Raw genomic sequence first — 23,956 nt, 5'->3', positions numbered from 1 at the left:
CTTGACAGCCAAAAACTTGTAGAAAAATAGAACCTGTACTAATTTTCTTGCAAGAAATTATCTTCATGGATGTCACATAATTTCTGGTTAAAACCATTCAAGTAGGGTGTCGACGTCTACATTATCCAATTCAAGAGAATATGATACTTGCATTCAAGACTTGGATAGGTGTAGACGCGGCCTAAATGTTGAAAAGAGATAAACGTACACAATTAATATCTTTCCATATTGAAAGGTTCTCAAACATTCGTCATACAAATTAATCACTTCAATAAATCTTGGTGAGAGGGCTTTAGTCAGCATGTTTCTATTTACACATGCTTCTAAAACAGATACTGATCTTAGTTGGAGAGCTTTTATTCAATAAATCACGACATAGCAAACTCGTTTTAACCAAAATAAGATAAAAATTGTTATTAATGACATGAAAGAATGGCAATTTTTGTGATAAGTGATTGTCAATTTTTATAAACTTGATGTAACGCGTAAATATGTCGTTTTTAACAAAGAGCAATAATTTCACAATGCCAGTAAAATTATTTTTTAAAAATGAAAAATAACAAAAAACAAAAGTGATACATAATACAAGATTAAAGCATTTAAAATCAATTCTACTTTAAGTACATTAGTTTACTCAAGATAAAAAAAAATTTGTGACTGATTACCATGGATAGTTTTAAATCTTGCATGAACTGAGACATTTACTTTCAGTCTGGAGTTATTCCAGTACATTGTTTAGTCCATTTATCGTACAGCAAATTGCCATTTGTTAAAGGAACGCCATTCGTTTTGTTTCATCAATTTGTTTTATATCATTGTCATGCATTGATTCCTACAAGACCCATTTTTTTTTAATTTGAATTATCACATAACTGTTCAAAAAACATTCACCACAAAATGAACACATATCAATTTTCGTCGTTAAACTAATAAAAGGTCAGGGTAGAGATAAATCAAATTGCTAATGGATTTTCGTTGTCCTTACGAGTACATGTAACATATAGACTCATCGACTTACAATGAAATGCTAATTAATTGTATGAATGGTATAGCAAGGCCGTGCATATATTTTGACGTAACGACATTTGTTTTGTACCAACACAGTGTATGTTAGCGTTTCACTACAGTATAGGAGAGTCAATGAAAACGATTTTCTTCTTCTTTTAAACAGTCTTTAATTTGGTTTAGTGATAAAAAGAAATTTATATTCATATAGGTTCATTATTGAATTTATTGAACTCGTTGAATGAAATAATATTATGCTCGCCAGTTTGTAAACATTATTTCAATTTGTAAGATGTAGTTGGAATCCCTATCCTTATGTTTCGGAGTCACAATGATCGTATTGGATTCATTTGTATAAGTCAATCCGGATGTTCAATATTTTTTCACAACACTTTAAGTCATATTTTCAGCCAATCTTTTAGGAGAACATCAAGTGTCTACAGCACTTCTATTAAACATATTTAATGAGCAAATTGAATTGAAAAGTAGGAAAAGTGTGGGATTGATTTTGCATTTTCTTAAATTTTGCTTCCCCACAAAGGGCAAACATGAATAGTATAATGTTTAAATAATAGTTTTAGAGAATGTTCGCTACTTGTTATCCGATGAAAGTAACGCTTATGAGAAAAATTCGTCCGCAGCAAAATATAAACAAAGTAGTATTTTGACTTCCATACAAAATACCAATTCACTATAATTGTACATATTGCCAAAAAAAAATAAAAGGTGAAAAATATAGTTTAGGAAATTGGCCAATAAGTAACCTTTTGGATACTAAAAAGTACACCAAATTAAAAAAAATTGAGAAACATAAATAAAAGCATTTCTGAGGCATAATTTGCCTTTTAGTTAATTTTAGAACCTATACAACGTATGGCCTGAAAAAATATGGTTACACACCTTTAACAAGTTAAAGTTTGAAAACAATAATTTACTGAAAAGAGCCCCCCAAAAGAGTATTACAACGTCATCTCTAAGCCCACTTGTCATTTTATGACCGACAGGATTTCGGTTAAAGTATGAGTTATTAATCTATCAGATAGGAGTACTTCAGCCTTTTTAAACAAGACACGTGTGATGTGTGTTACAGAAATAATCGTCATGTTATTAGCACTCGTTCTCACGTTTACATATAGTTGAGATAGAGTTTATACAGATATATATGTACTTGTTAAACTAGCGATTTGTTTAAACCGGCGGTCGAGGGGTTAGAGTCGATCATTTCTAATCCAGTTACCTGTCTGGCGTGGGTTCGATCTCCGGGAGATGCTTTGGTAGTTTAGCGCGGAGGAAGGTAGTCTTTTACTGGTGTAACTCTCCAGGAACGATGGTTAGGAAACTACCCGCCTATATGACGGAAATACTGTTGGGAAAAGGCGTAAAATGAAACAAACAAACAAACAATTTGTTTAAACACTGAAATATGATACTAAAAATTAAATTAAGTTGTATACAACATAAGGCTCATCACATCATACTGACTGTACTTAATTCAATCCAATTACATACAAAACTAAAAATCCTTTATTTATGCTGACTTTCTGAATATATATTTGGCCAAATTAAATGCACCTTGTTAAGAAAATTTTGTCAATACACTCTTTGCAGACGAAATAAATGTAACATGATGATAAAAATGTTATTTTTAAGAGTAATAATTAGAATTTAATTGTAAAATTTAAGAGGTAAAAATTGTTTTCAGAAATATTTGCTAGGGACAAATACATTTGTATCACCATGAATTACTGCAAACAAATGTAATGTTTTTATCTGATTTGAAGGATATGCAGAAATGTATGTGCGCCGAACTTAAATGCTGAATAGGAACAGATATCACGGGAAGGATCACGTGACTTTGTATAGTAATACCCTCGAGAAAATGGTGACTGCTGAGCCCCGGTAAGTACCTTATTATGTTGAATTAAGGTGACAAACGCTTCTTAAATCAAAACAAACCGCATGGTCCTACGTTTTGTGGTTTTTCTATTATAACGTACATTTTAATACATGTACATATAATAAAGATGTACTATATAACAGCTATGCTTTTGATGACCACCTGAACAAAAATTCATACATCTGTACATCCCATATGTACATGTATCCAACAAAACGCAATAACAGTACAAATGTATTTAATTTTAAATTTATAAGTTATGATCTTGACAAAATGTTTGTAAGAAAAGTAACAAAGAACAATAGCTTAGAAACAAAAAAGTGAAGAGTTATTATAATACTTGTACGTTGTACTCCTCCTCAGTGAGATATAAAGTATAAAGTTGATATTTCAAACATTTTCGAGATATTGTCCGGACAAAAATTAAGCATTAAAAAATCAACAACAACATAACAATATGCTCCTGAACAAAAAATGTAAAAGAAAACAACAAACGGAAATTATAAAAGACTATGATTGGAAGAGTTCTCACTGTTATGCACTGCACTCCTAATTAATATAGAGATCAAACGACCTAACAAATTTTAATTTTATATCCGAAATACTTATACTTACGATCTGGTAAAAAATAAGCCTACAAAATTATAAAGGACCTATTTAAAATTATGATGGCAATTATTCGTGTGCACTACATATTTCCTTATTGACATTTATCTATCTTTGAAGTTTCAAGTAAATATCTCATATACTTTTTATGTTATGCTTCTGACAAAATTAACCTTAAAAAATCAATTCATATTTAATCATAAAAAATTCAAGGGCAATTACTATGCATGGCAGGGTTTTCATTCTTGCGCACTTCACTAGTCCTGAATGAGATCTATCTACATAAGAAGGTTCAAGCTTATTACACATTTGTTTGACAAAAAGACGAAGGACGTACTGAGTCTTTCAGCATATCCCACGCAGTCTTTTCGACTGGTGAGGGAGCTGGATAATGTATACGCGTTATGAAATGAAACATATAAAGTTAAAATAGAAGAAATGTAAAATTTGATATTTCTAACTATAGAAATAATTTATTTGTCTTTGGTGAAACACGTTTCATTTTAAAAGACTCAATTTAAATATGGCTCTATTTTCATGAACAAACAATTAAAGAACCGATAAGCACCACAATTATGTTTAAACCTCTTATTGAATCTCTGCCATATCAATGCCACACGGGTATCGAAATGATAATGCAAAGACTAAATATATAAACTTTATTAAATTTTGATTTATCATCTGAATCGATCCGGTGTTATCAAAAAGTCTGTTTATGTCAGCTCAGCTCGAAACTCTATGTACATGCCTCGTGATAAGACTATTTCACCAAACTTGATTAGTTACTTCACGGTGCAGGTCGTCAAATGTGATATCAGTTAAAATTAAAAACACATAATGCAGTTGGATATTTTCATTCAAAAATGAAAGTGGTGGTTCTTTTCAGGTAGGACCATTTTATTTATATATCATTATATATAGAAATTTAAAATTGAACAACAATATTTATATATACATTTTCATCTAGTTCGGCTGTTCCGACTTCTCCTTATTCCGAAGAACGCCACATGATTGGACGGTTAGGGGTCTTAGTTTGAGTCTGCTTGTATAAGTGTATCCGTTAAAACGCTCTGGTATGTTGCCTTTAAGCTAAAATATTCATTTACGACTTTATGTCAACAAAATACCATAGTAAGTATTCCCACAGACACACATATACCAACTGATAAACAGTGCCACCATACGGGGCTCTGCACATTTAATCCTATATCTCATAGAAACAAGTCAGAATTGGCGATATATTTGAGCTTAAATGACCATAAAACCAGAGAGCAGACGCACTACCTAAGTACCAAGACCAGTGGTAACATTTCAACTTCTTGAATTTCCGGGCTCATCTTCACGAATTCCCGATTTCAACATCATGATTTCATGATTTTATTCCGGTTATTCTGGCTAGCCTGAGTAGCCGAAGATCGAAGTGATAAATAATTGGAAATAACGTTATGGAATAAAACAACATTTGATCTTTTGCACAAGTTTTACTTTATCATCTCTGGCTTGCCGGATAAGCCGGACTTGACATAAACAAAGTTCCGGCTGCTCCTTTTGTTCCGGCTGTCTGGCAGAAACATCAAGTTTAATCAAATATATTTGAAATATTTGGAATATTATAAGAATGATATAAAAAAGACATTGTTAACACATTTTCGGTGTAACAAAATAGGCGATATAATCATTATTTACAGAATATTGACCCCCGGGTCAAACATGTATGGACAGGAATTTTCCCTGAGCGTAGTAAAATACTATGGAAAGACATCATAGTTTACAAATGATGACAAATTGTTTATTTGAAAAGAAAACTGACCATTTGTCATAACATTATGATCCTGAAATTCTACTGAAATCTTAAATAATGAGTCGCTGAAAGTAAAACATCAATAACACCACCAATAACAGCAACCGCAACATACACGCTTCTGCTCCTCACTGAGTCCCGTAAAGAGCTATCTTAATATAAAGCACTACACAGTAAATAGTTCTTGCCGAATATAAAACCTCTAAGAGACTTATTCGTTCGGTGTACACGGATATAGCTTTCCCGAAACTGTATTATTATGAACACATACGTTGTATAGCTTAGAAAAATAAACATGCTATAGAACTATTTAAGAAAACATTAACTCCAAAAAGAAATAAATATCAAATTAGTATAAACTAAACAGTTGCCCTTGGTTAATCTTCATGGTGTTATATTTTATTGTTGTGAATAGCCATTTATAATGTCACAATGATGGTGATGAAAAAGGTGATTTTGACAATTTTGATGATATAATTCATTTTTATATTGATGATGAAAGTTTTAACGACTATGGTAGTCATTAATTGGTGATATCGGGAACGATAACAATTAGTAAAATGTAATAATCTGTAATAACAGTCCAAATCTGTTATTCTTGCATGATGCACATTACGTTTCCACTCAAACTGAAAAGAATGGTAATATCAAGGGCAATTAGTAAAAATTGATGTCCAATAGTCAATTGGCTGGTTGTCCCTTATTGATAAGTGAATTTCTTTAGTGGGCATTCTATACCATGCATATCCATTCAACGTTACATTCCATTCAATGTCACGCCTACATTTTATTTTATTGACAACAGTCGATTGCTTCCTTATTATCGAGAAAAAGAAACTACTGCTGGTTACTTTGTAACAGAAAACGTACTACTGACCTAGCTGAAGTGGTTTGGTTAGTTTTATACGAATTTGTTTTAGTCTGATTGTGTCGGAAGCTTCGAGCTTATTGAAACACTTTAGAATCGTCCCGGGAACAAACCAGTATTAAGTAATGGTAGTGTCGTTCCTTACTCCTGGACAGTGTTTGAACTCACGAGCCCAGCAATCATTATTTTACGAATCCGACTTGTTTAACCACTCGGCCTCGCAACCACTTAACCACGGGCAAATATTTACAGTTGCCAAACAATACTCCTACTATATTTCTCCTGTAATATAAACTCATAATTCTCAACCACAGCCGCGGTTTAGTCCGAAAAATATCCCAACCCATTGCATTATAGTTCAAAATGATCTAATATTATCATCACATAAGATAACATAAGCCTATAACAATTAATGCATTCTACAAATTACATTTAATTAAACTGTAATGAGAGAAAAACAGTCGAAATGACAAGATGATGATCCATCGTTTATATTGCGATACCAAAGATACAATTGCACGTTAGCGAAACAGAATCTATTGTTATATGTGTTATTCATAAACGTGCAAATGTCTCTTGGATCAGTTTGACAAGTTAGAAATAAAAGACGTTTCTGCTTGTGCAATAGTTATATCCTTATGGCACAACAATCACAGCTTGTTGTTCCAATATGTAAATTCATATATTCTCAATAACGTCATGTAAACAAGAAATAACGCATCCGAATGATAAATATATTCAAATGGGTTCGAGCCGTTATCGGTTCACGACCGTGTTTCTTCATTTGACACCAGTACTGGTTGGTTCGAAGAAGCGTACTCGAAAGTGATTAATATAAGGTGCAAGAACTTGTTCCGCAATCGAGCTTAAATATATATGTTTAAACCAAAATATGTTCAAACAGAAAGCGACAAATACTTATTAAGGCATTGGTCAAATTATCTTAGTATTTTGACTGTAATAAGGGTGCGTTCTATATCTAGTATTTTACAACCTTCGTAAACTTTCCGATATTCTACTGACAATGAACTGTTAGGCTATTCAGTTTATTTACCAATGTAACACTGTTTGTTTCATCTGTGTATTTTTGCAATAAGCATTGCCTTACTATTTAGAAGGTTACTCTTAAGTATTTTATGAGGAATACCGACATTTTATTTATATATTTTGCAGGACCCTTCTGTAACAAGTATTGACATTTCTTGTCACAAAACAAACATGGGAAACTGATTATATTTAAACTGTAATGTACATTTTAAATTTTGATGTCATCTTTTTCTTTCGGTAAATCCACCATATTGCTTATTTTTGCAACAACATTGCTTATTTAGACAACAAAGTTAGATTGTTGTTTATGCATGGCCACAACAATTTTAAGTACACAATAAAATTAGAATCAAAGTGCTGCATTTACAAGAATACCGCATTTATATAAATATTGATATTTATTAGATGCTATCATTAAGTCAACTGCCAACATTTCGTTATTTACTAATTATGTCTACGTCATTGCTTATTGGTACGAATGATCTACACGTATAATCAATTACTTTATAACATACAAACTAGATTAAGATCGCTTCATATCACTCCACATGATGATTTCTTGGTTGATAAAGTTCTAAATTTAGATAATTTTATCTGTATCAACGCAATATCATAAAAATGAGTAGGACAATTTGCTTTATTTAGTACCCCTTCCAATGTCCACAAGGTCAAAAGCCCTGGAAATGTTATAACAAGTGATGTCGTCAGTAACATGTTTTATTTAAATTATCAATAATAAGATCTTGATACATGCCAACGAACTTAGCTCTTGTCACATAAATATTTAGTGACAAATAATATGTCACAGCTTTCGCTTAAGAGTACACATCCACAAACATGTCATCAATTGTTCCCTAAAAATAATTTTGGTGATTATTAACCTCTATGATATTGTCACATGGTATATATACTCACTGAAAACAACAACAAAAACGGTTTTAAATGATAAAAGTTCAAAATAACAAATAAAACTATAAATGATATTATACAAGAAATTCAAAAGCACAAAATATTTTGCCAAAAAATAGTCAAAAATCAAAATGCTTTGCTTGCAAATAATTTTCTTTTTTCATTATTCCATTTACATTTTAACATCAATTCTTACAAAGATATCCATCTAATGTTTATCATTTGTATAAAACTGATAATGTTACTTTTACAAAGTGATGATACATGCTAAAATTTTATGCCCTGCATGTTGTAGATTGGAGGAAAAGACTTTTAAAGCATGTGTACTATATCAATCTGGGTAAATGTAAACTGTGTGAGACCTAACCACCAAATCAACCTATTGGGCAAAACCTATTTCAATATCAGTCAACAATTGTAGGGTTCTTCTATGTAGTTATACATGTCAAATAACTAAGATCTAGGCATTGTAACTTCACATTAAAATACATACGTGAAATTAATTTTCTCTATCTATGTGACCCATGCGACAGGGCCAATGTTGACCCCAAGGAGCATGATTTATATAAATTTTGTAGGTGCCGAAGAGGAATGCTTCATGCAAAATATATATCCAACATGTATAATATTTGGGGGGGGGTATCAAAATGTTTTCTGATTACCAAACTTTGTTAAAGTTTTTAAAATTCAGCAATTCAAATGTAGTGGTAGGCATAGGCTAAATTTCATGCAACGTATTGGTATTTATACCTTAAAAGGTTTAGTTTGTTTTAATGTATAATAAAACAGGTATAGCCACTTTACATCAGCCCTTCTACTCATATCAGTCTTTAAATAAGAGGAAAACTGCGCCCACAAAATGACAAAGCAGAGGATAGAATTGTAAATTAACAGCTTGGATTACGTACTCTAGGCATCATCTTTGTCCAAAGTATTGATCAATTGCCTTGAAAAATTTACATTTTATATTAATCATTTACAACTTATTGTTACTTAGTATATTTACATATTTTAACTGATATCAGTTTCTATTAATAAGTTTGTCTTATTTCAAAACGATAAAATAATAATAAACCTATAATTTCCTCAATTATAATAATCTTAACAAAAAATAAAATATACGGTTTGATAAAAAAAAGACACAAAAGTTTGATATTGATACAAAATGACTAAGTGTAACGTTGACATTGGCCTCAATAATGTAAAACCTGCCCTCTGTACATTATGGTTAACACTACTTCAAAGTTGTTTCAATTTCCTTCCACTGGTTCAAAAGCTACAGAGCGGACACGCAAATTCCGATATAAGTCTATATATGTCAATTAACTCAAATTTTAATCTTAGGAAGTCAGAATTTGTGTTCTGCACACCGTCACAATATAAGTGCTGTATTTTGCAAAACATCTTTCCATTGGTTCAAAAGATACAGAGCGGGCACAAATTTGAAATGTATACAATATGTGAGTGTGACCTTGACCTGAGGCAGGTCAAATCTGCGCCCTGCACATAGTCTCATTATGACTAACATTTTTGCCAAGAAGTTTCAAGTTTATTCTACCGGTTCAAAAGATACAGACCGGACATGAAAACCTGCTAACAGACGGACGGACAACCTGGTGCATAATAATATACGCCAAATTTATTCGGGCGTATAAAAAGGGAACTATGAGAGTCGTGCTCATTTAATATACACAGTCTACTGAGCCTGTGCGAATGAAAATTAATTACTTGTTTGGCGTCTGATACACTGGTCATTGCAAACAACTGTGATGTATTGTGTAAAATAAGTAGTTTAAGCTCAAGTGCTTCAACTTGATATTGATCTACTTAAGTTCTAAAATTTAACGTTGTCTTTTACAGATCTGATGTCATTATAATAAACTGACATGAAATGTAATGTCTTGTCATGGCTGCTTCCCAACCTGGTACATCATCTTCGGCACAGATAGCTGATAATCGTATCTTCCTATTCCGCCTACAAATGCTAATTATAGATGGCGGGCTTACAAGTTTAAGAAATTATGTAGATCAGGAACTTGCAGCCCAATCAACAACACTCAGTGCAAGTCTTGCCAAAGAAAAGACAACAATCAAATCACTAAAGGGTCGAAAGATAATAACACAGGTGCAATATGATTTATTGTATCCATCACAAGGCTCTGTTTCAACGTCTGATTTGGACATCACACTTATCATTTGTCTCATGAGAAACCTGAAATGTTTCAAGTTAAATACAAATTTTAATTGGAACATTTCACCAGCACAAAGTGATAATTCCATCGAGGCAGACATTTGTAGACTGAAGAACCACAGGAACGAGGTAAGTTATAATATCACACTTCTTGATTCAATTTAGTATATTTAATAAAAAAAGTTATTATATTTATTTCAGCATAAGACAAGTGTTTTGAAAATTACTTTTAATATCTTCAGATTTGTCATATATCGACCACTACAGGCGTACAACATAATGGCTTTATAAACAAGTGGAATGAAATCGAACAGGTATAAAGATAAATTATATCTTGTTACTATATATACATATTGAGTAACTAGAAATGGCACCAAAGATAAATTCAATATTTTCCACGTATAACAATGTAGGTTGGTTATTTCATACCATGCAAAATAATGAAAATCTGAATATCCTTTGTAAAGAAACCATGTAAAGCAATTTAAGCCTAAAACAAGCATAATTTGTTTACATCTGATAAGTTATTTATGCTTATTTATTAACATTTAATATTTCGTTACAATTATTGCTTATACTTTTTCAACGAACACATGGAATCATTACCTTGCGACATTCATTATAATTAATAATTTGCTTGTATTTAGACTCGAAATAAAAATAAGAGAATACGGTACTTTTGTTTGAGTTAATATATGCCATCTATCTTTACATATCTATGCGAATTATTTCTTAAGTATTCATATATCACGCTTATATTCTAGATCCTTCTGAGAATTGATACTGTGTACCCAATCAAAGACTTTCAGCAGACAATTACTGATTTTCAATTCTGTACTCTTGATCCCAGTACAGAAAAGAGGGTAACAGATGAAATTGAAAAATGGAACAAATTTGACAAATCAGTAGAAACAGATTTAGAACAGTTGAAAACAGGTCAAAAAGAAATGAAACAAACTATTGAGACGCTAGCCATAGAACAAGCTGAAACAAGAAAACGTACTTCGGACAACAAAGAAGAATTGAAAACGGTTAATGTCAAAATAGCTAAAATAGAACAACAATTGCCAGAAGCAGACAACTATCAGCAGCGCAAAATAGGTAAGAAATACAATGCTCCTGTGATTTTTGAGGTTAGAGTGCGTGTATGCGTGCATGCGTATATGCTTTTTGTTCCTTTCTTTCTTAGTTTTAAATGCTTAAATCATAAAATGCCCAGCCGGACGCATTTCTATATATATACTTCGTCTTCTCACACATTTTATTAAAGTTCAATTCTAGACAATCATTTCACACACGCATTCACTCAAGCAGTTTAAATAACATTGGAATATTAAAATACATCAACTCATTTTTACTTGACTTGGTTTTTCGATTTTTAACTTAACTTTGTCTATTTATGTGTAACTAAAACGTGTCATTAACTCATTAACGAATAAAATGTGGGTGCCAATACTGTGTACAAACAAATCTTAAAATCTCCGGTATTTAAACACAAAATCTTGCTTTTCTTTCTTTGCGGAGTTCGACTCCGTGAACGAATGACACTATGGATGGTATTTTACACTAGTCTAGATTGTAACTTTGTTCATATAGATGGCAACATAAGATACACAGTTGCATTAATATTTGACTAGAAAATACAATGTCCAGAACTGCAATATTTTACATTTAAGCAGATTTCCACAAAAGGCATTAATACCATACACTTAAGTTCAATTGACCTTTTCATAAAATCTTAATGATTTCTATGTTAAATCATTATCCACCCGTTCGTAAAGGCTTTTGATGTCGAAAAGGGTCATGCCACCAGTCAGGCCCTTGAAGTTTTAATTTTGTAACTTAAGTGCCGGAGTCAATGATCCCGAAGGACCAGAAAAATTTGACAACAATTAAATGGGGCACAAGGGCAACTTTTGACGGCTGTCAAATGGCACTATGCCCCTGCTATTACGATGTTTGAGTTTCAAATGAATACCTCCGATGATTGTCGATCACAAAACTCAAACCATAAGTTTTCTTATTTTACAAAGGTATATGATTTAGTCAAAATCAATGCCTTAGTTATGAGCCTTGCATATTGACCTGCATTAACTTTCATCAACCTTCAGTGATAAAGGATATCGAACTAGGGTACTCAGAACATTGTAATACGAAAGCTTTAGTTCCCAGAGGGGAATATGGGTCAGTAAAAATCATGCTAGAGGACAGTGACCTACAATTATGATAACTACATTTGTGCATTTCATGTGAATACATTCAGTGGAAAATGTTGCATCCATTACCATAACAACATTGTGCCCCAATACATATAGGGTAGGATTCCCCTCTACATTTGTACTTCAAATCATTAACCTAGCTGCTGCTATAAATTCCTCAAAAAACATTTATTGAACACTGAGTAATTAGTTTCTTCTTGCTGACCTAATAATTATAGCCCACTATTAGCTGGAGAATACTAGCCATAGATTAGTTGCATGTGCAGTTTCACAAGGAACACAGTAATTTGCATCCTTATACATCTTCATTTTTCTTTTATATGCCCCAAAATAACAATATCCATAATAAGAAACAATAAAGGATAGAAATATATATTTGACTTTGTAGTTTTTCGTTTTGTCATACGTGTTTGTATATTAAAGAGACCGACGTTATAAGGCTTTAAGTATGATGTCATTAGACATTTTTGTTTTAATTCTAAAATTCTCATGGTCATCAATTCATCCATTTTTGAATGGCTCAATAAATCATGAATATTTAAAACACAATAATAGTGCATGCTCACATGATTTTATAGGTAAATACATTGAATGCATGTCTTCTTCTCCCTAAGTGTACTGCTGTGGCACAGTTTTTATTTAAGACTATAGTTTGATGCCACTGAAGTAAATAACGCCTCAAAATATTAACAAGGAAACAATTTTTTTGAAAAACATCTTTGTTGGCATTTCATAAGAAATATTGAAGAAAGAACTTTAATGAGTGTTTCATAAATAAATATGATAGTCTTAACATTTAGTAGGATACGGATATAAAATAATCTTTGAAAAAAATTAATCATCACCTGTTAACATTATTCGTTTGTTGTATTTTTACAATAGGCAAAATTAATCTAACAGAGATGAAAAAATAACAACAATAGTAAAATATGTCATTGGTATTAATTTGTTTATTTTGGGCATGACCCTTTTCTAGGAACGTGCTAGTAACTGAATGGATTTGAAATATTGTATGGCATTATCAAAGCATGGAGGCAAAGATCCTTTTTGTTTTGCTTTGGCAGCAACAACAACTTATCTCTTAATCCATCTTTTCCAATAAAGGTTTTATTCCAAACTTAATGTATACCATATTGATGACGTACACAGTAACTATCATAGAAGGTAGGGATTTTACTGTGGCCACATTGTCATGAATATTAAATGATACGCCCATGTTATCCAAATCTAGATATTAATAATTTGATTATTATGATATATCATAATACGTTCCGGTTTTTAAATGTGAATTAATAAAATATCTATTTGATTTTTAAAATGTTTGAATCAAGTAACAATATTGAACAGATTTGAAGGTAGATGATGTCCGTTTTTTATATACAAGTACTTAATTATTTAGAAAGTAATAGTTAAAAAATCGTGTTGATCATGTCACAGTTTGTATGTATAATTAGATGAAAACATTAAACCTGTCACACAAAAAAAACAACAAGAAGGTTGCACCAAACTTTTCGAAGTTTCTTGTCTTTCGGAAATCCAAAAAAATTCACCTTTTCTCGACCTGAGAGAGAATTACAGCCACAGGCAGCACACAAAACCATAACTAATCCACATGTAAATATCCAACAACATGAAAATACACAATAAACAAAAATCCGAAGAATGTAATGCCCGAAAAACAAAATTAACTAATCATGTATACATGTAATGGCGGACTGACATTTCACCAATGACGTCACAGCGTAGTTTAAACAAGGGAGGTAAGCCACTTAACGAAAAAATAAAAAGACGAATAAAAGTCATAAAATCTACCGTTTTCCGGCTCAATATAATAATCAGACAATATTTAACTTATAATATTACCAATTTCTTGTGGAAATAACGTTTAACCGATAAATTCTGGCTTTTCTTTAAATTTGACCTTTAAGTATTTCTCAAGTCTTTTTGAAATAGAACAAAGATTGTTATTGAAATACATCGTCGAATACATGTTAATCAAGCATGAGTATACGACGATGATTGAATGTTTTATCAATGTGAAGCAATTCCTCAAAGTAAAACTGCATTTTAAGTTTAAAGGTAAACAAACAATGCACAGGATAAAGACTATAAGATTCTAGCATCTGTGTTAACTGTAGATAATCCTGTCTGATATGTAAGAAATGATCTGAGTCACAACAGTTTTCCATTACAATTTTAAAATTGTACATTAAACTGCAGCATGGAAAACTGTATGCAACTCAAGTTACGATAATTTAACATTTCATAAAATATTAGCAAAGAGTTACGATGCCTTTGCAACTATCATGTTTTGTTTGTTTCATTATACGCCTTTTCCCAACAGTATTTCAGTCATACAGGCGGGTAGTTGCCTAACCATCCTTCCTGAAGAGTAACACCAGTACAAAATTCCGCGCTAAACTACCAAAGCATCTCCATGTAAGAGTGACTTATAATGAAAATATGTTGCTTATATTTTTTGTATAGATGTATTAGGGGTTATGATTGTTAAAAACACAAAATAGTATTGTTTGACAAAAACACTTTACCATTCAGTTCTCGAATTGAAAATATTCGGTTTTGTTAGTAACAAGCTCCTGTTGATACAGATTGGAAGCCATCTAAACTCACTATGGACGGAATACAAGAATTAGTTAGACTATTGAATTGATTTTCCCATAGTCTAATATTTCAAGAAATGACCCTTAAATGATAATGGTATGCCTGACATATTAAAATGATCAAGTTATAATGGGATGACCGACCTTATGTTTCGCAAAATGTCCCCAAAGATTATACCCCCTCCCTCCGCCCCCATTCACACTTAAATTTCCTTAAATCACTTAAATCTCTTAAGGATAAGAAAGTCAATGTCACCATACATCATGTTTAAAATGTAACTAAATTAGAGAAATGCTTATATAATGCTGCTGATAATTATGATGTTGTTCTGACAATGATGCTGTTGCTGCTGATAATAGTGCTGCTGATGATGATAATCATGCTGCAGATAATGATACTCTACTTATGCTTATGATATTATGAAAATGCTTCAATTGTCGTTTGGAAACCAAGATTGTAATCTGTTTTGTTATTGTAACGGATGGTCCCGTAACATATGCTTATATTAAGCGGACACTCACGGATACCTCCCAGACAATTCAACTGCATATGGTTCTCGTGCATTTTTGTGAACTAATTTTAAAGGTACAGTTTTTTTTTCAATCTCCTAACAACAACTTAAAATTAATCCTCTTCCGAGTTTAAAGTGGCTGTTTTAAGCTATATAAATGTTGGCTTTAGTTTTTTTGTTTGTTTTTGTTTTTTAATGAATCTAATATACTTGTTAGAAATAAATATGCTTAAATTTTCCTTAGAATGACTAGAGCCTGCACGAAATCATTGCTAAACGGTAAAAACATTACAAACTTTTCTTAATTCTAATTAACTCTAAATGTTTAGCTCATATTTAGTATATGTTGAAGGGAATCGGACTTTTGAACGATTATTGATAGAATTTCAAGCCTCTGTGGTCAAAATCGGTCTCTGCATTGTTGCGTTAATGCCATTGCCTTTTAACTTGTTTTCGCGCCATTTAAGTGTATTTTCGCGCCATATGATTTAAAAGTCTTTAAATATACCTATTGACATATGTCAGAGCATGTGTTTGAAATAGCTATCAAATTGTGTTGGTTTCACAGTTCACTTATTACATAAGCAGGAAACTCCAGACGAGAGCTGTAAACAAGGAATGTGACGCTTCTTTCAATTAATCAAAGGGCTGCAAGCTCTGTGGTATTTTCTGATCTTTGCAATCTAAATCGTACTGTATACCTGTATTTTCCAGTATAAGTATATTTTTATGTACAATAATATATCTTACAGGGCACCAGAGTTTGATACATACGAAATTTTGCATAACTGGAGTTGCATCAAAAAATCATTTATGTTCATTTTTTATGACAGTCACACTTCATCCTTGGATATCGTGGTTATTTTCTTTACAAAGAAACTTAAGAAAAAAATAACAAAAAATAGTTGCCTCGACTGGGATTTGAACCCAAGACATCTCACACTCTAAACCAGCGCGTTACCCCTTCATCACGAGAAAGTTATACGAAAAAGCCTGAAAAAAATCATGTAATTATAAATTTAGAATTTCCATTGCATTTCGGGTTTGTAATCCTTTTTAATTTCGAGGTATTTTGCTCACGATAAACCTGTTGTTTAAAATTGATGTAAATAATTTTGCGAAAATATTCTCGCCAAAACAGTCCGACATGAAGAATCTATATACATGTATTCCACTACTCGACAGTCAAATTTTTTTTGTGTAGTATTCGGTAATCGATATCGCTAAAAATAGCATTTTCATTGATTAAAATCATATTCATCCGCATAATTTGTGAGTGTGCATTCATTGACAATTCTATAAGCCAACGCTACTTTTAAGCTTTGAATGCGTTGTAATTTGTTGGATACTTGTAAATAAAAATATTTCTTTCTTTAAAATCGCTAGTTTTAAGCTGTTTTAAGAACTACTTGTTGTTGTTTGTCGTTAACCGATTGAATGTCAGCTTTTCGATCAGAAAATACAAAAAAAAATAGTTTGGTAAGAATTTGTTTTGTTTCTTTGTCTGCATTATTTATGATTAAACCACTGCATGAATAAAAATATTTATTTTTCATTTAATCTGATCACCGGAGAAAAGACGGGCATATGTATCGGTAAATTATAATTCGGATGTAAACAATGCATAGATCCTTGACCTATCTAATTCTTACTGTGCCACTATGATAATGTGAGATTGACGTTTCATTTTTTGTGTACACAAAGGTTTACAACCTTTGTCTGTATAGGTAAAACAGGATTTTTAGAAGCGAATATAAAACAAGATAACAAGAATTATTTGAAATGTCTTGATAGCAAAGGTAGTATAGTCCTTGGGATGCGAATAAACGTGAATTTTATCATGAGTTCGAGCCCCACAAGTTGTTTTACTTTTTCTTTTTTTCTTTCCATATTTTTTATTAATTTACATTAGATGCAAATTAATTGGAATATAAAGGTAGTTTTATATATAATATGTAATCATTCAAATATACTGGTAAATTTGTGGTAATAATGACTTCTAAAACTGTCTAGTGTGTTGTATGTAGTAGTCATAGTACTTACACAGTGCACGAGTATTTCGTGTCAAATGAACTATAGTTGAAACATTTTTTGAATATTTATGAATTCCGTTCAGTATTCAGTATAAGGTTGCACTAACTTAACTTGCTAGATATGGCTTCATTGAATTCTGGTCGTAATTACCAGAATTACGACGAATTGTCTAAGAAAATTCTGCATCATGTTATAAAGGCATGTTGTGTGTTTATATACTCTTTTGTTGGTTTTCCATAGTTAGCCTAAATCGTTGATATTCATTCATATGTTTCCATATTTCAGGTCTGTAAAGATGAAAAGCAGTCTGGTGCATTACAGATTCCATTGTCATCACCCATGGAAAGGGCTGCAAACTTGACCGGTGTCTCACAGGCCACGTTATATCGCATACAAAAGATGATGAGCAAGCCGGCTGCTCAAAGGAAGGTTAGGAAAGACAAAGTCATCTTGGATGATTTTGATCTTGGTGTGGTTCGACGGACAATGCAAGAAATGTTTATGCAACAGAAACGCATCCCAAACATTAAGACCCTTCAAGAAGCCTTACACAAGAAAATCGGCTACAAGGGCGGCAAAGAGAGTCTAAGAAAGACCTTGCATCAACTCGGTTTTGTATGGAGAAAAACACAGTCAAACAGAAGTGCACTTATTGAGCGTTCAGATATAGTTGCAGCCAGAGTTCACTTCCTGAGACAATAAAAAAGTAAAAGTACAGGGATGAAGGCAAAAGCATTGACTATACAGACGAGACATTCCTTCACACTTCCCATACGGTTGCAAAATCCTGGCAGTCAACTTTTGTTGGACTTAAATCGCCGTTGAATAAAGGGGATCGTTTAATTGTGGTACACGCCGGAAACGAAAATGGCTTTATTGAAGGAGCATCACTGGTGTTTAAATCGAAGTCATCTACCGGAGATTATCACAGTGAAATGAACGGCGAAAATTTCCTAAAGTGGGTCAGAGAAAAACTTGTTCCAAATTTGCCAGCAAGGTCAGTCTTGATAGTGGACAACGCTCCGTACCATAATCTTGAAACCGACAAGTGTCCTACTCAAGCCAACCGTAAAGCCGAAATTCAAGACTGGTTACGTCGTCATGGTATTGTTTTTGAAGATAACATGTTGAAGGCCCAGCTACTGCAGCTATGTAAGAGTAACAGACCAGCGCCCCGGTATGTACTTGACAGCCTGTTGAAAGATCATGGCCATGAAGGTTTACGACTTCCAGCATATCATGCTGATCTTAATGCCATAGAGCTTGTGTGGGCAGGTGTGAAGGGATCTGTTGCGCGACAAAATACAACCTTCAACATGACGGCGCTGCTTCAGAAAACAGAAGAGGCTTTATCATCCATCACAGTTGACTTTTGGCACAACTGTATTTCACATGTTCAAAAAATAGAAAAACAGTACTGGGAGCTAGACATCGCAGTTGATGCCGAAATAGAAAAGATTGTAATAGAATTGCACTCTAGTGACGAGGAAACAGACACATCGGAGGAGGGTGAGGACGTGTTGACGGACTCGGAATCATCGGAATGAAGTTAATGTATTGTTTTTCAAAATATTGAACTGAATTGAAAATAATTGTTAGGAAATAAATAGATAAGTTATATATATATAAATATAACATTGAAATATATAAAAAAATAAAAAAAGAAGAAAAGAAGGAAAGAAAGAAAAAATATTGAAATAAGAAAATAACACAACTCTTATAATCTTTACAAAAAAAATATTTGCGAAAAGAAAAACAATCAAAGTCTGACTGTCTTGCATTGATATTTAACTAGAAAATTAACAGACGATATCCTTACCTACTGCGTTACGCTGACAGTTGATAAATTTGTCGATATTTTAATTTATATCGTTACTTTGCTTCCCTACAGATAACAAATACAGTGTAAGTCCACTTTTACACCGTAATAGTGGACTTGACCGACGCGTCACTAAATAATTATCCTAAACGGACAGTATTCACCACAACCTATTTGTTAACAAAAGCGCACCTATTGTTATTCAAATAAAAGGTCAGAGATGGTATCTATCAATTGGGTGACAATTGGAGTACAGCGGGTAAATACCATTTTCTTTTTACATAATCGTAATTGAGCATTTGCGCAAAATCTACGGAGAATTACCTGAAGCGGATATTTTACCACCAGAATGTTCTGGAACCGCGGAACAGCCATATACTAATAAAACAGTCACTACTATAGTGTTTTTTGCTGCTATATATACATGCAGTAGTTTAAAGAAGACATGAACAAAATAGTTCAATTAATTATTTATGTTCAGATAGCAGTTTGCCTATATGAATAATCCTATTACAAGTAGCATTGTTTAGTGTTTCTTAAAGGACCATCATGACTCAGAAATGAATAGTTTTCCTTTTGAGTTCTATGTTATCGTTAAAAATAAAATGGGTTTAAAGAATGTTAAATGTTTCTCATCTGAGCAAAGTACTTGTGCTGTAAGAGAAATTATTTGTCATAAAAGTAGAAAAAATTAAACAAAGTAGTATATTGACTTCCATACAAAATACTAATTCACTATAACTGTACCCATTGCTAAAATGCAACAGAAGGGAAATATGTCTCAGTCATATTGCCAATTAATAACATTTTCGAAACTGTAACAGGACACCAAAAGCATTTCTGAGGCTTAATGGGCCTTTAAGAAAATGTTACATAATTATGCCCCTAAACAATCACAGGCATGTTATTATCATTATTACTATATAGCGCTGCTGCATACCCTACCGGTGTTTTTTATTTGACCTTGTTGACGGTATATCTGACTGTAATTTTAAAATTAATCTGACACTGATATATATTTTTTTAGTTATTGCCCTTTGTTAGTTTTCATACTATTTTGTCCGGAGCTTATCTCAAAAAATCAACTTGAAACTTCATAGGTGGATAGATTTTACTGAGGAGGGGTGCAGCACACAAGAATGATAACCTACCCTGCATTATTTTTCAGTTATTGCCCTTAGTTATTTTCAGCCATCAGTATTCACATAGGTTTCAAATCTGTAATCACTACAGTTTTCATTACCAAAAGACCTCTTAAAATTGAATTATTCTGCTCTACTACATATACATTCTTCCAATGAGCAAACACATTCGGCGGGGATGGCCATGTTGACATGGCTCTTGTTTTCTTTCTTTCTTTGTGTGTGTTTTAATCCGTGTGACAGTGAGATTAAATGTATTATCAATATAATTTCTATTTTTTTATATTATTTACACTGATGATTATTGCCTAGTTATATTGCAATACTTATTTTATGTTAAGCTTAATATTCAAAGATGATTTGTATTTGATAAGAAATAAGAACTTTATAATATATAATATATAATCTTTTATTTGATTAAATTCAAATTCTGTAGTAAAAAATATACGTTTTTTTCTATATTTCAGAGCTACAGCGTGACTTGATTACATTCTACAGAGAAAGACACAGTCAAGTTTTCCTGTCGCCTCTTTTTGAAGAGAAAGACACTCCGTTGGCTTCTTTCTATATCAGACCGGAACTGAACTCATTAGTATCAACACCGGCGATAAAGGACGGAACACAGGCGAGACATGAGGCAAAATTACCAGTTAAATCATTATCAGAGATTTTTAAAACTGAAAAAAAGAAAAATCGAGAAATTTATGTATTCGCTAATGCTGGACTTGGAAAAACTGCATTTTCAAAGTATCTGGCAAACGTGTGGTGCCAAGCTCATTGCCCAGACGAAGACTTAAATGATATTTTGTCAAAGGGTGATATTGACTGTATGCAAGAATTTAATTTCTTATTTCTGGTCATATTGCGAGATGCGGGGAATCTATGCTGTATAGATGAGCTCATATTTGAAAAGATTGTTTCAGAATTGGGTGTGGAAGAACCGCTTTCAATAGGTGACCTCTGTAAAATTTTGAAAAATGAGAAGTGCCTAGTTATACTTGATGGACTAGATGAATGGACACACCCCGATAATGAATGTAAGAGGCCACCGCCACGATCGATCCCTCATAGGAAGGTCCGAGAAAAGTGTACAATGCTGACAACCACTCGACCATGGAAATTTGGAGTTTTGGATGTCAATTCGAGTCAATTAGGTAAAAAGATAGAACTTACAGAACTAAATTACGAGTCGGCAGTTACACTTACAGAGAGGATATTAAAAAGATTGAAATCTCACCCGAACAATCATGCATTACAATTGGATGTCTATGAGTTCATTTCAGGGATCAAAAGCAGAGAAAACGATGAACTTATTTCTGTGCCCCTGCTTTTGATATATGCAATTTGTTTATGGTGTGACGGTGTTCAAATAGGAAATTCAAAATTTGATCTCTATATAAATATAGTCGAGTTTCTCTTATCAAGAACGATTCAGAAGCACGGAGAACTTCAAATATCGCAGGAAACGCCTGTCAGTGACATCTCAGAATGCCTTGCTAAATATGAAAACTGTAAAAAATATTTCAAACTCCTGATGCTTTTAGGAAAATTATCTTATTATACATTGTTCAATGAAACAAGGGAAAACACGCTGGTTTTTGATGGATCAGTCGCCGAAAAACACCTCACACCAGACGAGATGAAATTCACCCTTCACTCAGGAATGTTGTCAGAAAGTACATCTAAAACACTAACAAAAAAGTTTAGTAAAGTTTCGTTTTCCCACAAAACAGTTCAGGAATTCTTTGCTGCCATATTTATAAGCTCTGAAAATGATGCTATGAAAACTGTTTTAGAAAAATGTAGAAATATTTATGACATTCTAGACATGTCAATAATTTGTGAATTTATAAGTGCAATGAATGCTGACCGGATGTGTGCAATATCAAATGATTTGATGTCTGTGATAAATGATGACGAGAAAACACGCAAGTATAGAACTAGAACAGATAACTGGGCCTCATTGTCTAACGTACAGGACATGTTCATGTCGTGTTTACAAGAAATGCCTGAAAGTAAAAATATTCAATTATGTTTACAAGATTTCTTCATTATGGCGAACAGCGTGTACAATAATCAGTTAGAGCGTTTGATAAAACAAAATAAAACCAACATGAAATCACTTTATATAGACCTCGACAATACTTGCTTCAGTTTACCTGAAATTATAGATTTATTCTCTCTCACAGATTTCAGTCATATACAGAAACTTTACTATAGTGGTGACTTGAATGAGTGGGAGGATGCTGAGATAACCCGGATATTTGTTCCAAGTTTACAGGCCGTAACTTTGTTGTTTGGTCAATGGGCATATGATGAAGAAAATCTTAGTGAAATTTTTGCGCGATTACAAAACTTACAATATTTATATATTCAAAGCTTCAGATTATCTCACGAAATACTGGAAACAGTTTTCAATTTTATATCCGGACAAAAATCAATGAAAGAGTTAACATTGGTGTTGGTAGACTTTGAAGAACTTGACGACCAGGATGATTGTAAGGGATTTTACTTGGACTTGTCTCAACATTCAACTCTATCAGAGTTACACTTGTCGACGTTACCTGGGAGGCTACAATTAAATATAACAACACCGTCATTAGTTAATGTTACGTTGTCGGAAATCAATCTAGATGAAAGTTCATTGTTACTGTCACGTGACATGTTGAATATTGAACGTGTGCAGTTGAAGAAGATAGAAATGTCTGCAGGAAGTTTACAGAACTTTATTACCGTGCTGAAAAATCTGCCGCAGTCAGTAACAGTAGTGATGGCCTACACTAAACCGGATACAGAATATGAGCGTGTTAGAGAATATATTCGGAGTTCAAAAACTTTTCATGTTATAGAGGACAGCAACAACTACGGGCGGCTGATTGAGTTCAAAACAATGAAACCAAGAATAGAATAAACAAGAAAAACATTATGAAATAAACTGAAGAAATTACTTCAATACTTTGAAATGAAAACAATTAAATAACAGAAACTTAAAATACAAAATGACCGCACTGGCGATTGATGAAACTTCACTGTTTGGTAATTTGTAAATAAACAATACTGTTACTATAATTATCAATTACCATTAATTTAATTACAATTGTTTCTAAATAAAATCATTCAAAAGAAAGAAAAAATTCACCAAATTACATATATATACATATATATATAATGAATCTTTTAAGCAATCAATTACTTCTATCAGTGTTATACCCTGTTATGAGGACTGTATTCCGAATTTACATGCTTAACATAATTCTTAAACACTTTGATACATTTCACTAGTTT

The 23,956-nt window shown here is 32.5% G+C and overlaps 1 protein-coding gene across 1 annotated transcript; it reads left to right on the top strand.

Moving 5' to 3' along the window:
- The first annotated feature begins 4,289 nt into the window (after positions 1–4,289).
- On the top strand, positions 4,290–23,582 carry LOC132750616 (uncharacterized). The gene is made up of 6 exons (XM_060740626.1): positions 4,290–4,394; positions 9,994–10,453; positions 10,567–10,638; positions 11,089–11,425; positions 21,139–22,665; positions 23,140–23,582. Exons 2-6 carry the CDS (start codon positions 10,040–10,042, stop codon positions 23,580–23,582), a joined length of 2,793 nt encoding a protein of 930 aa, XP_060596609.1. The 5' UTR covers positions 4,290–4,394; positions 9,994–10,039.
- The last annotated feature ends 374 nt before the right edge of the window (positions 23,583–23,956 follow it).

The sequence above is a fragment of the Ruditapes philippinarum genome, unplaced genomic scaffold (assembly GCF_026571515.1).
Source record: "Ruditapes philippinarum isolate M1 unplaced genomic scaffold, ASM2657151v2 ctg8667_1_1_1_1, whole genome shotgun sequence".
In the NCBI taxonomy this organism is placed as follows: domain Eukaryota; kingdom Metazoa; phylum Mollusca; class Bivalvia; order Venerida; family Veneridae; genus Ruditapes; species Ruditapes philippinarum.
This window is presented reverse-complemented; position numbering and strand designations above follow the sequence as displayed.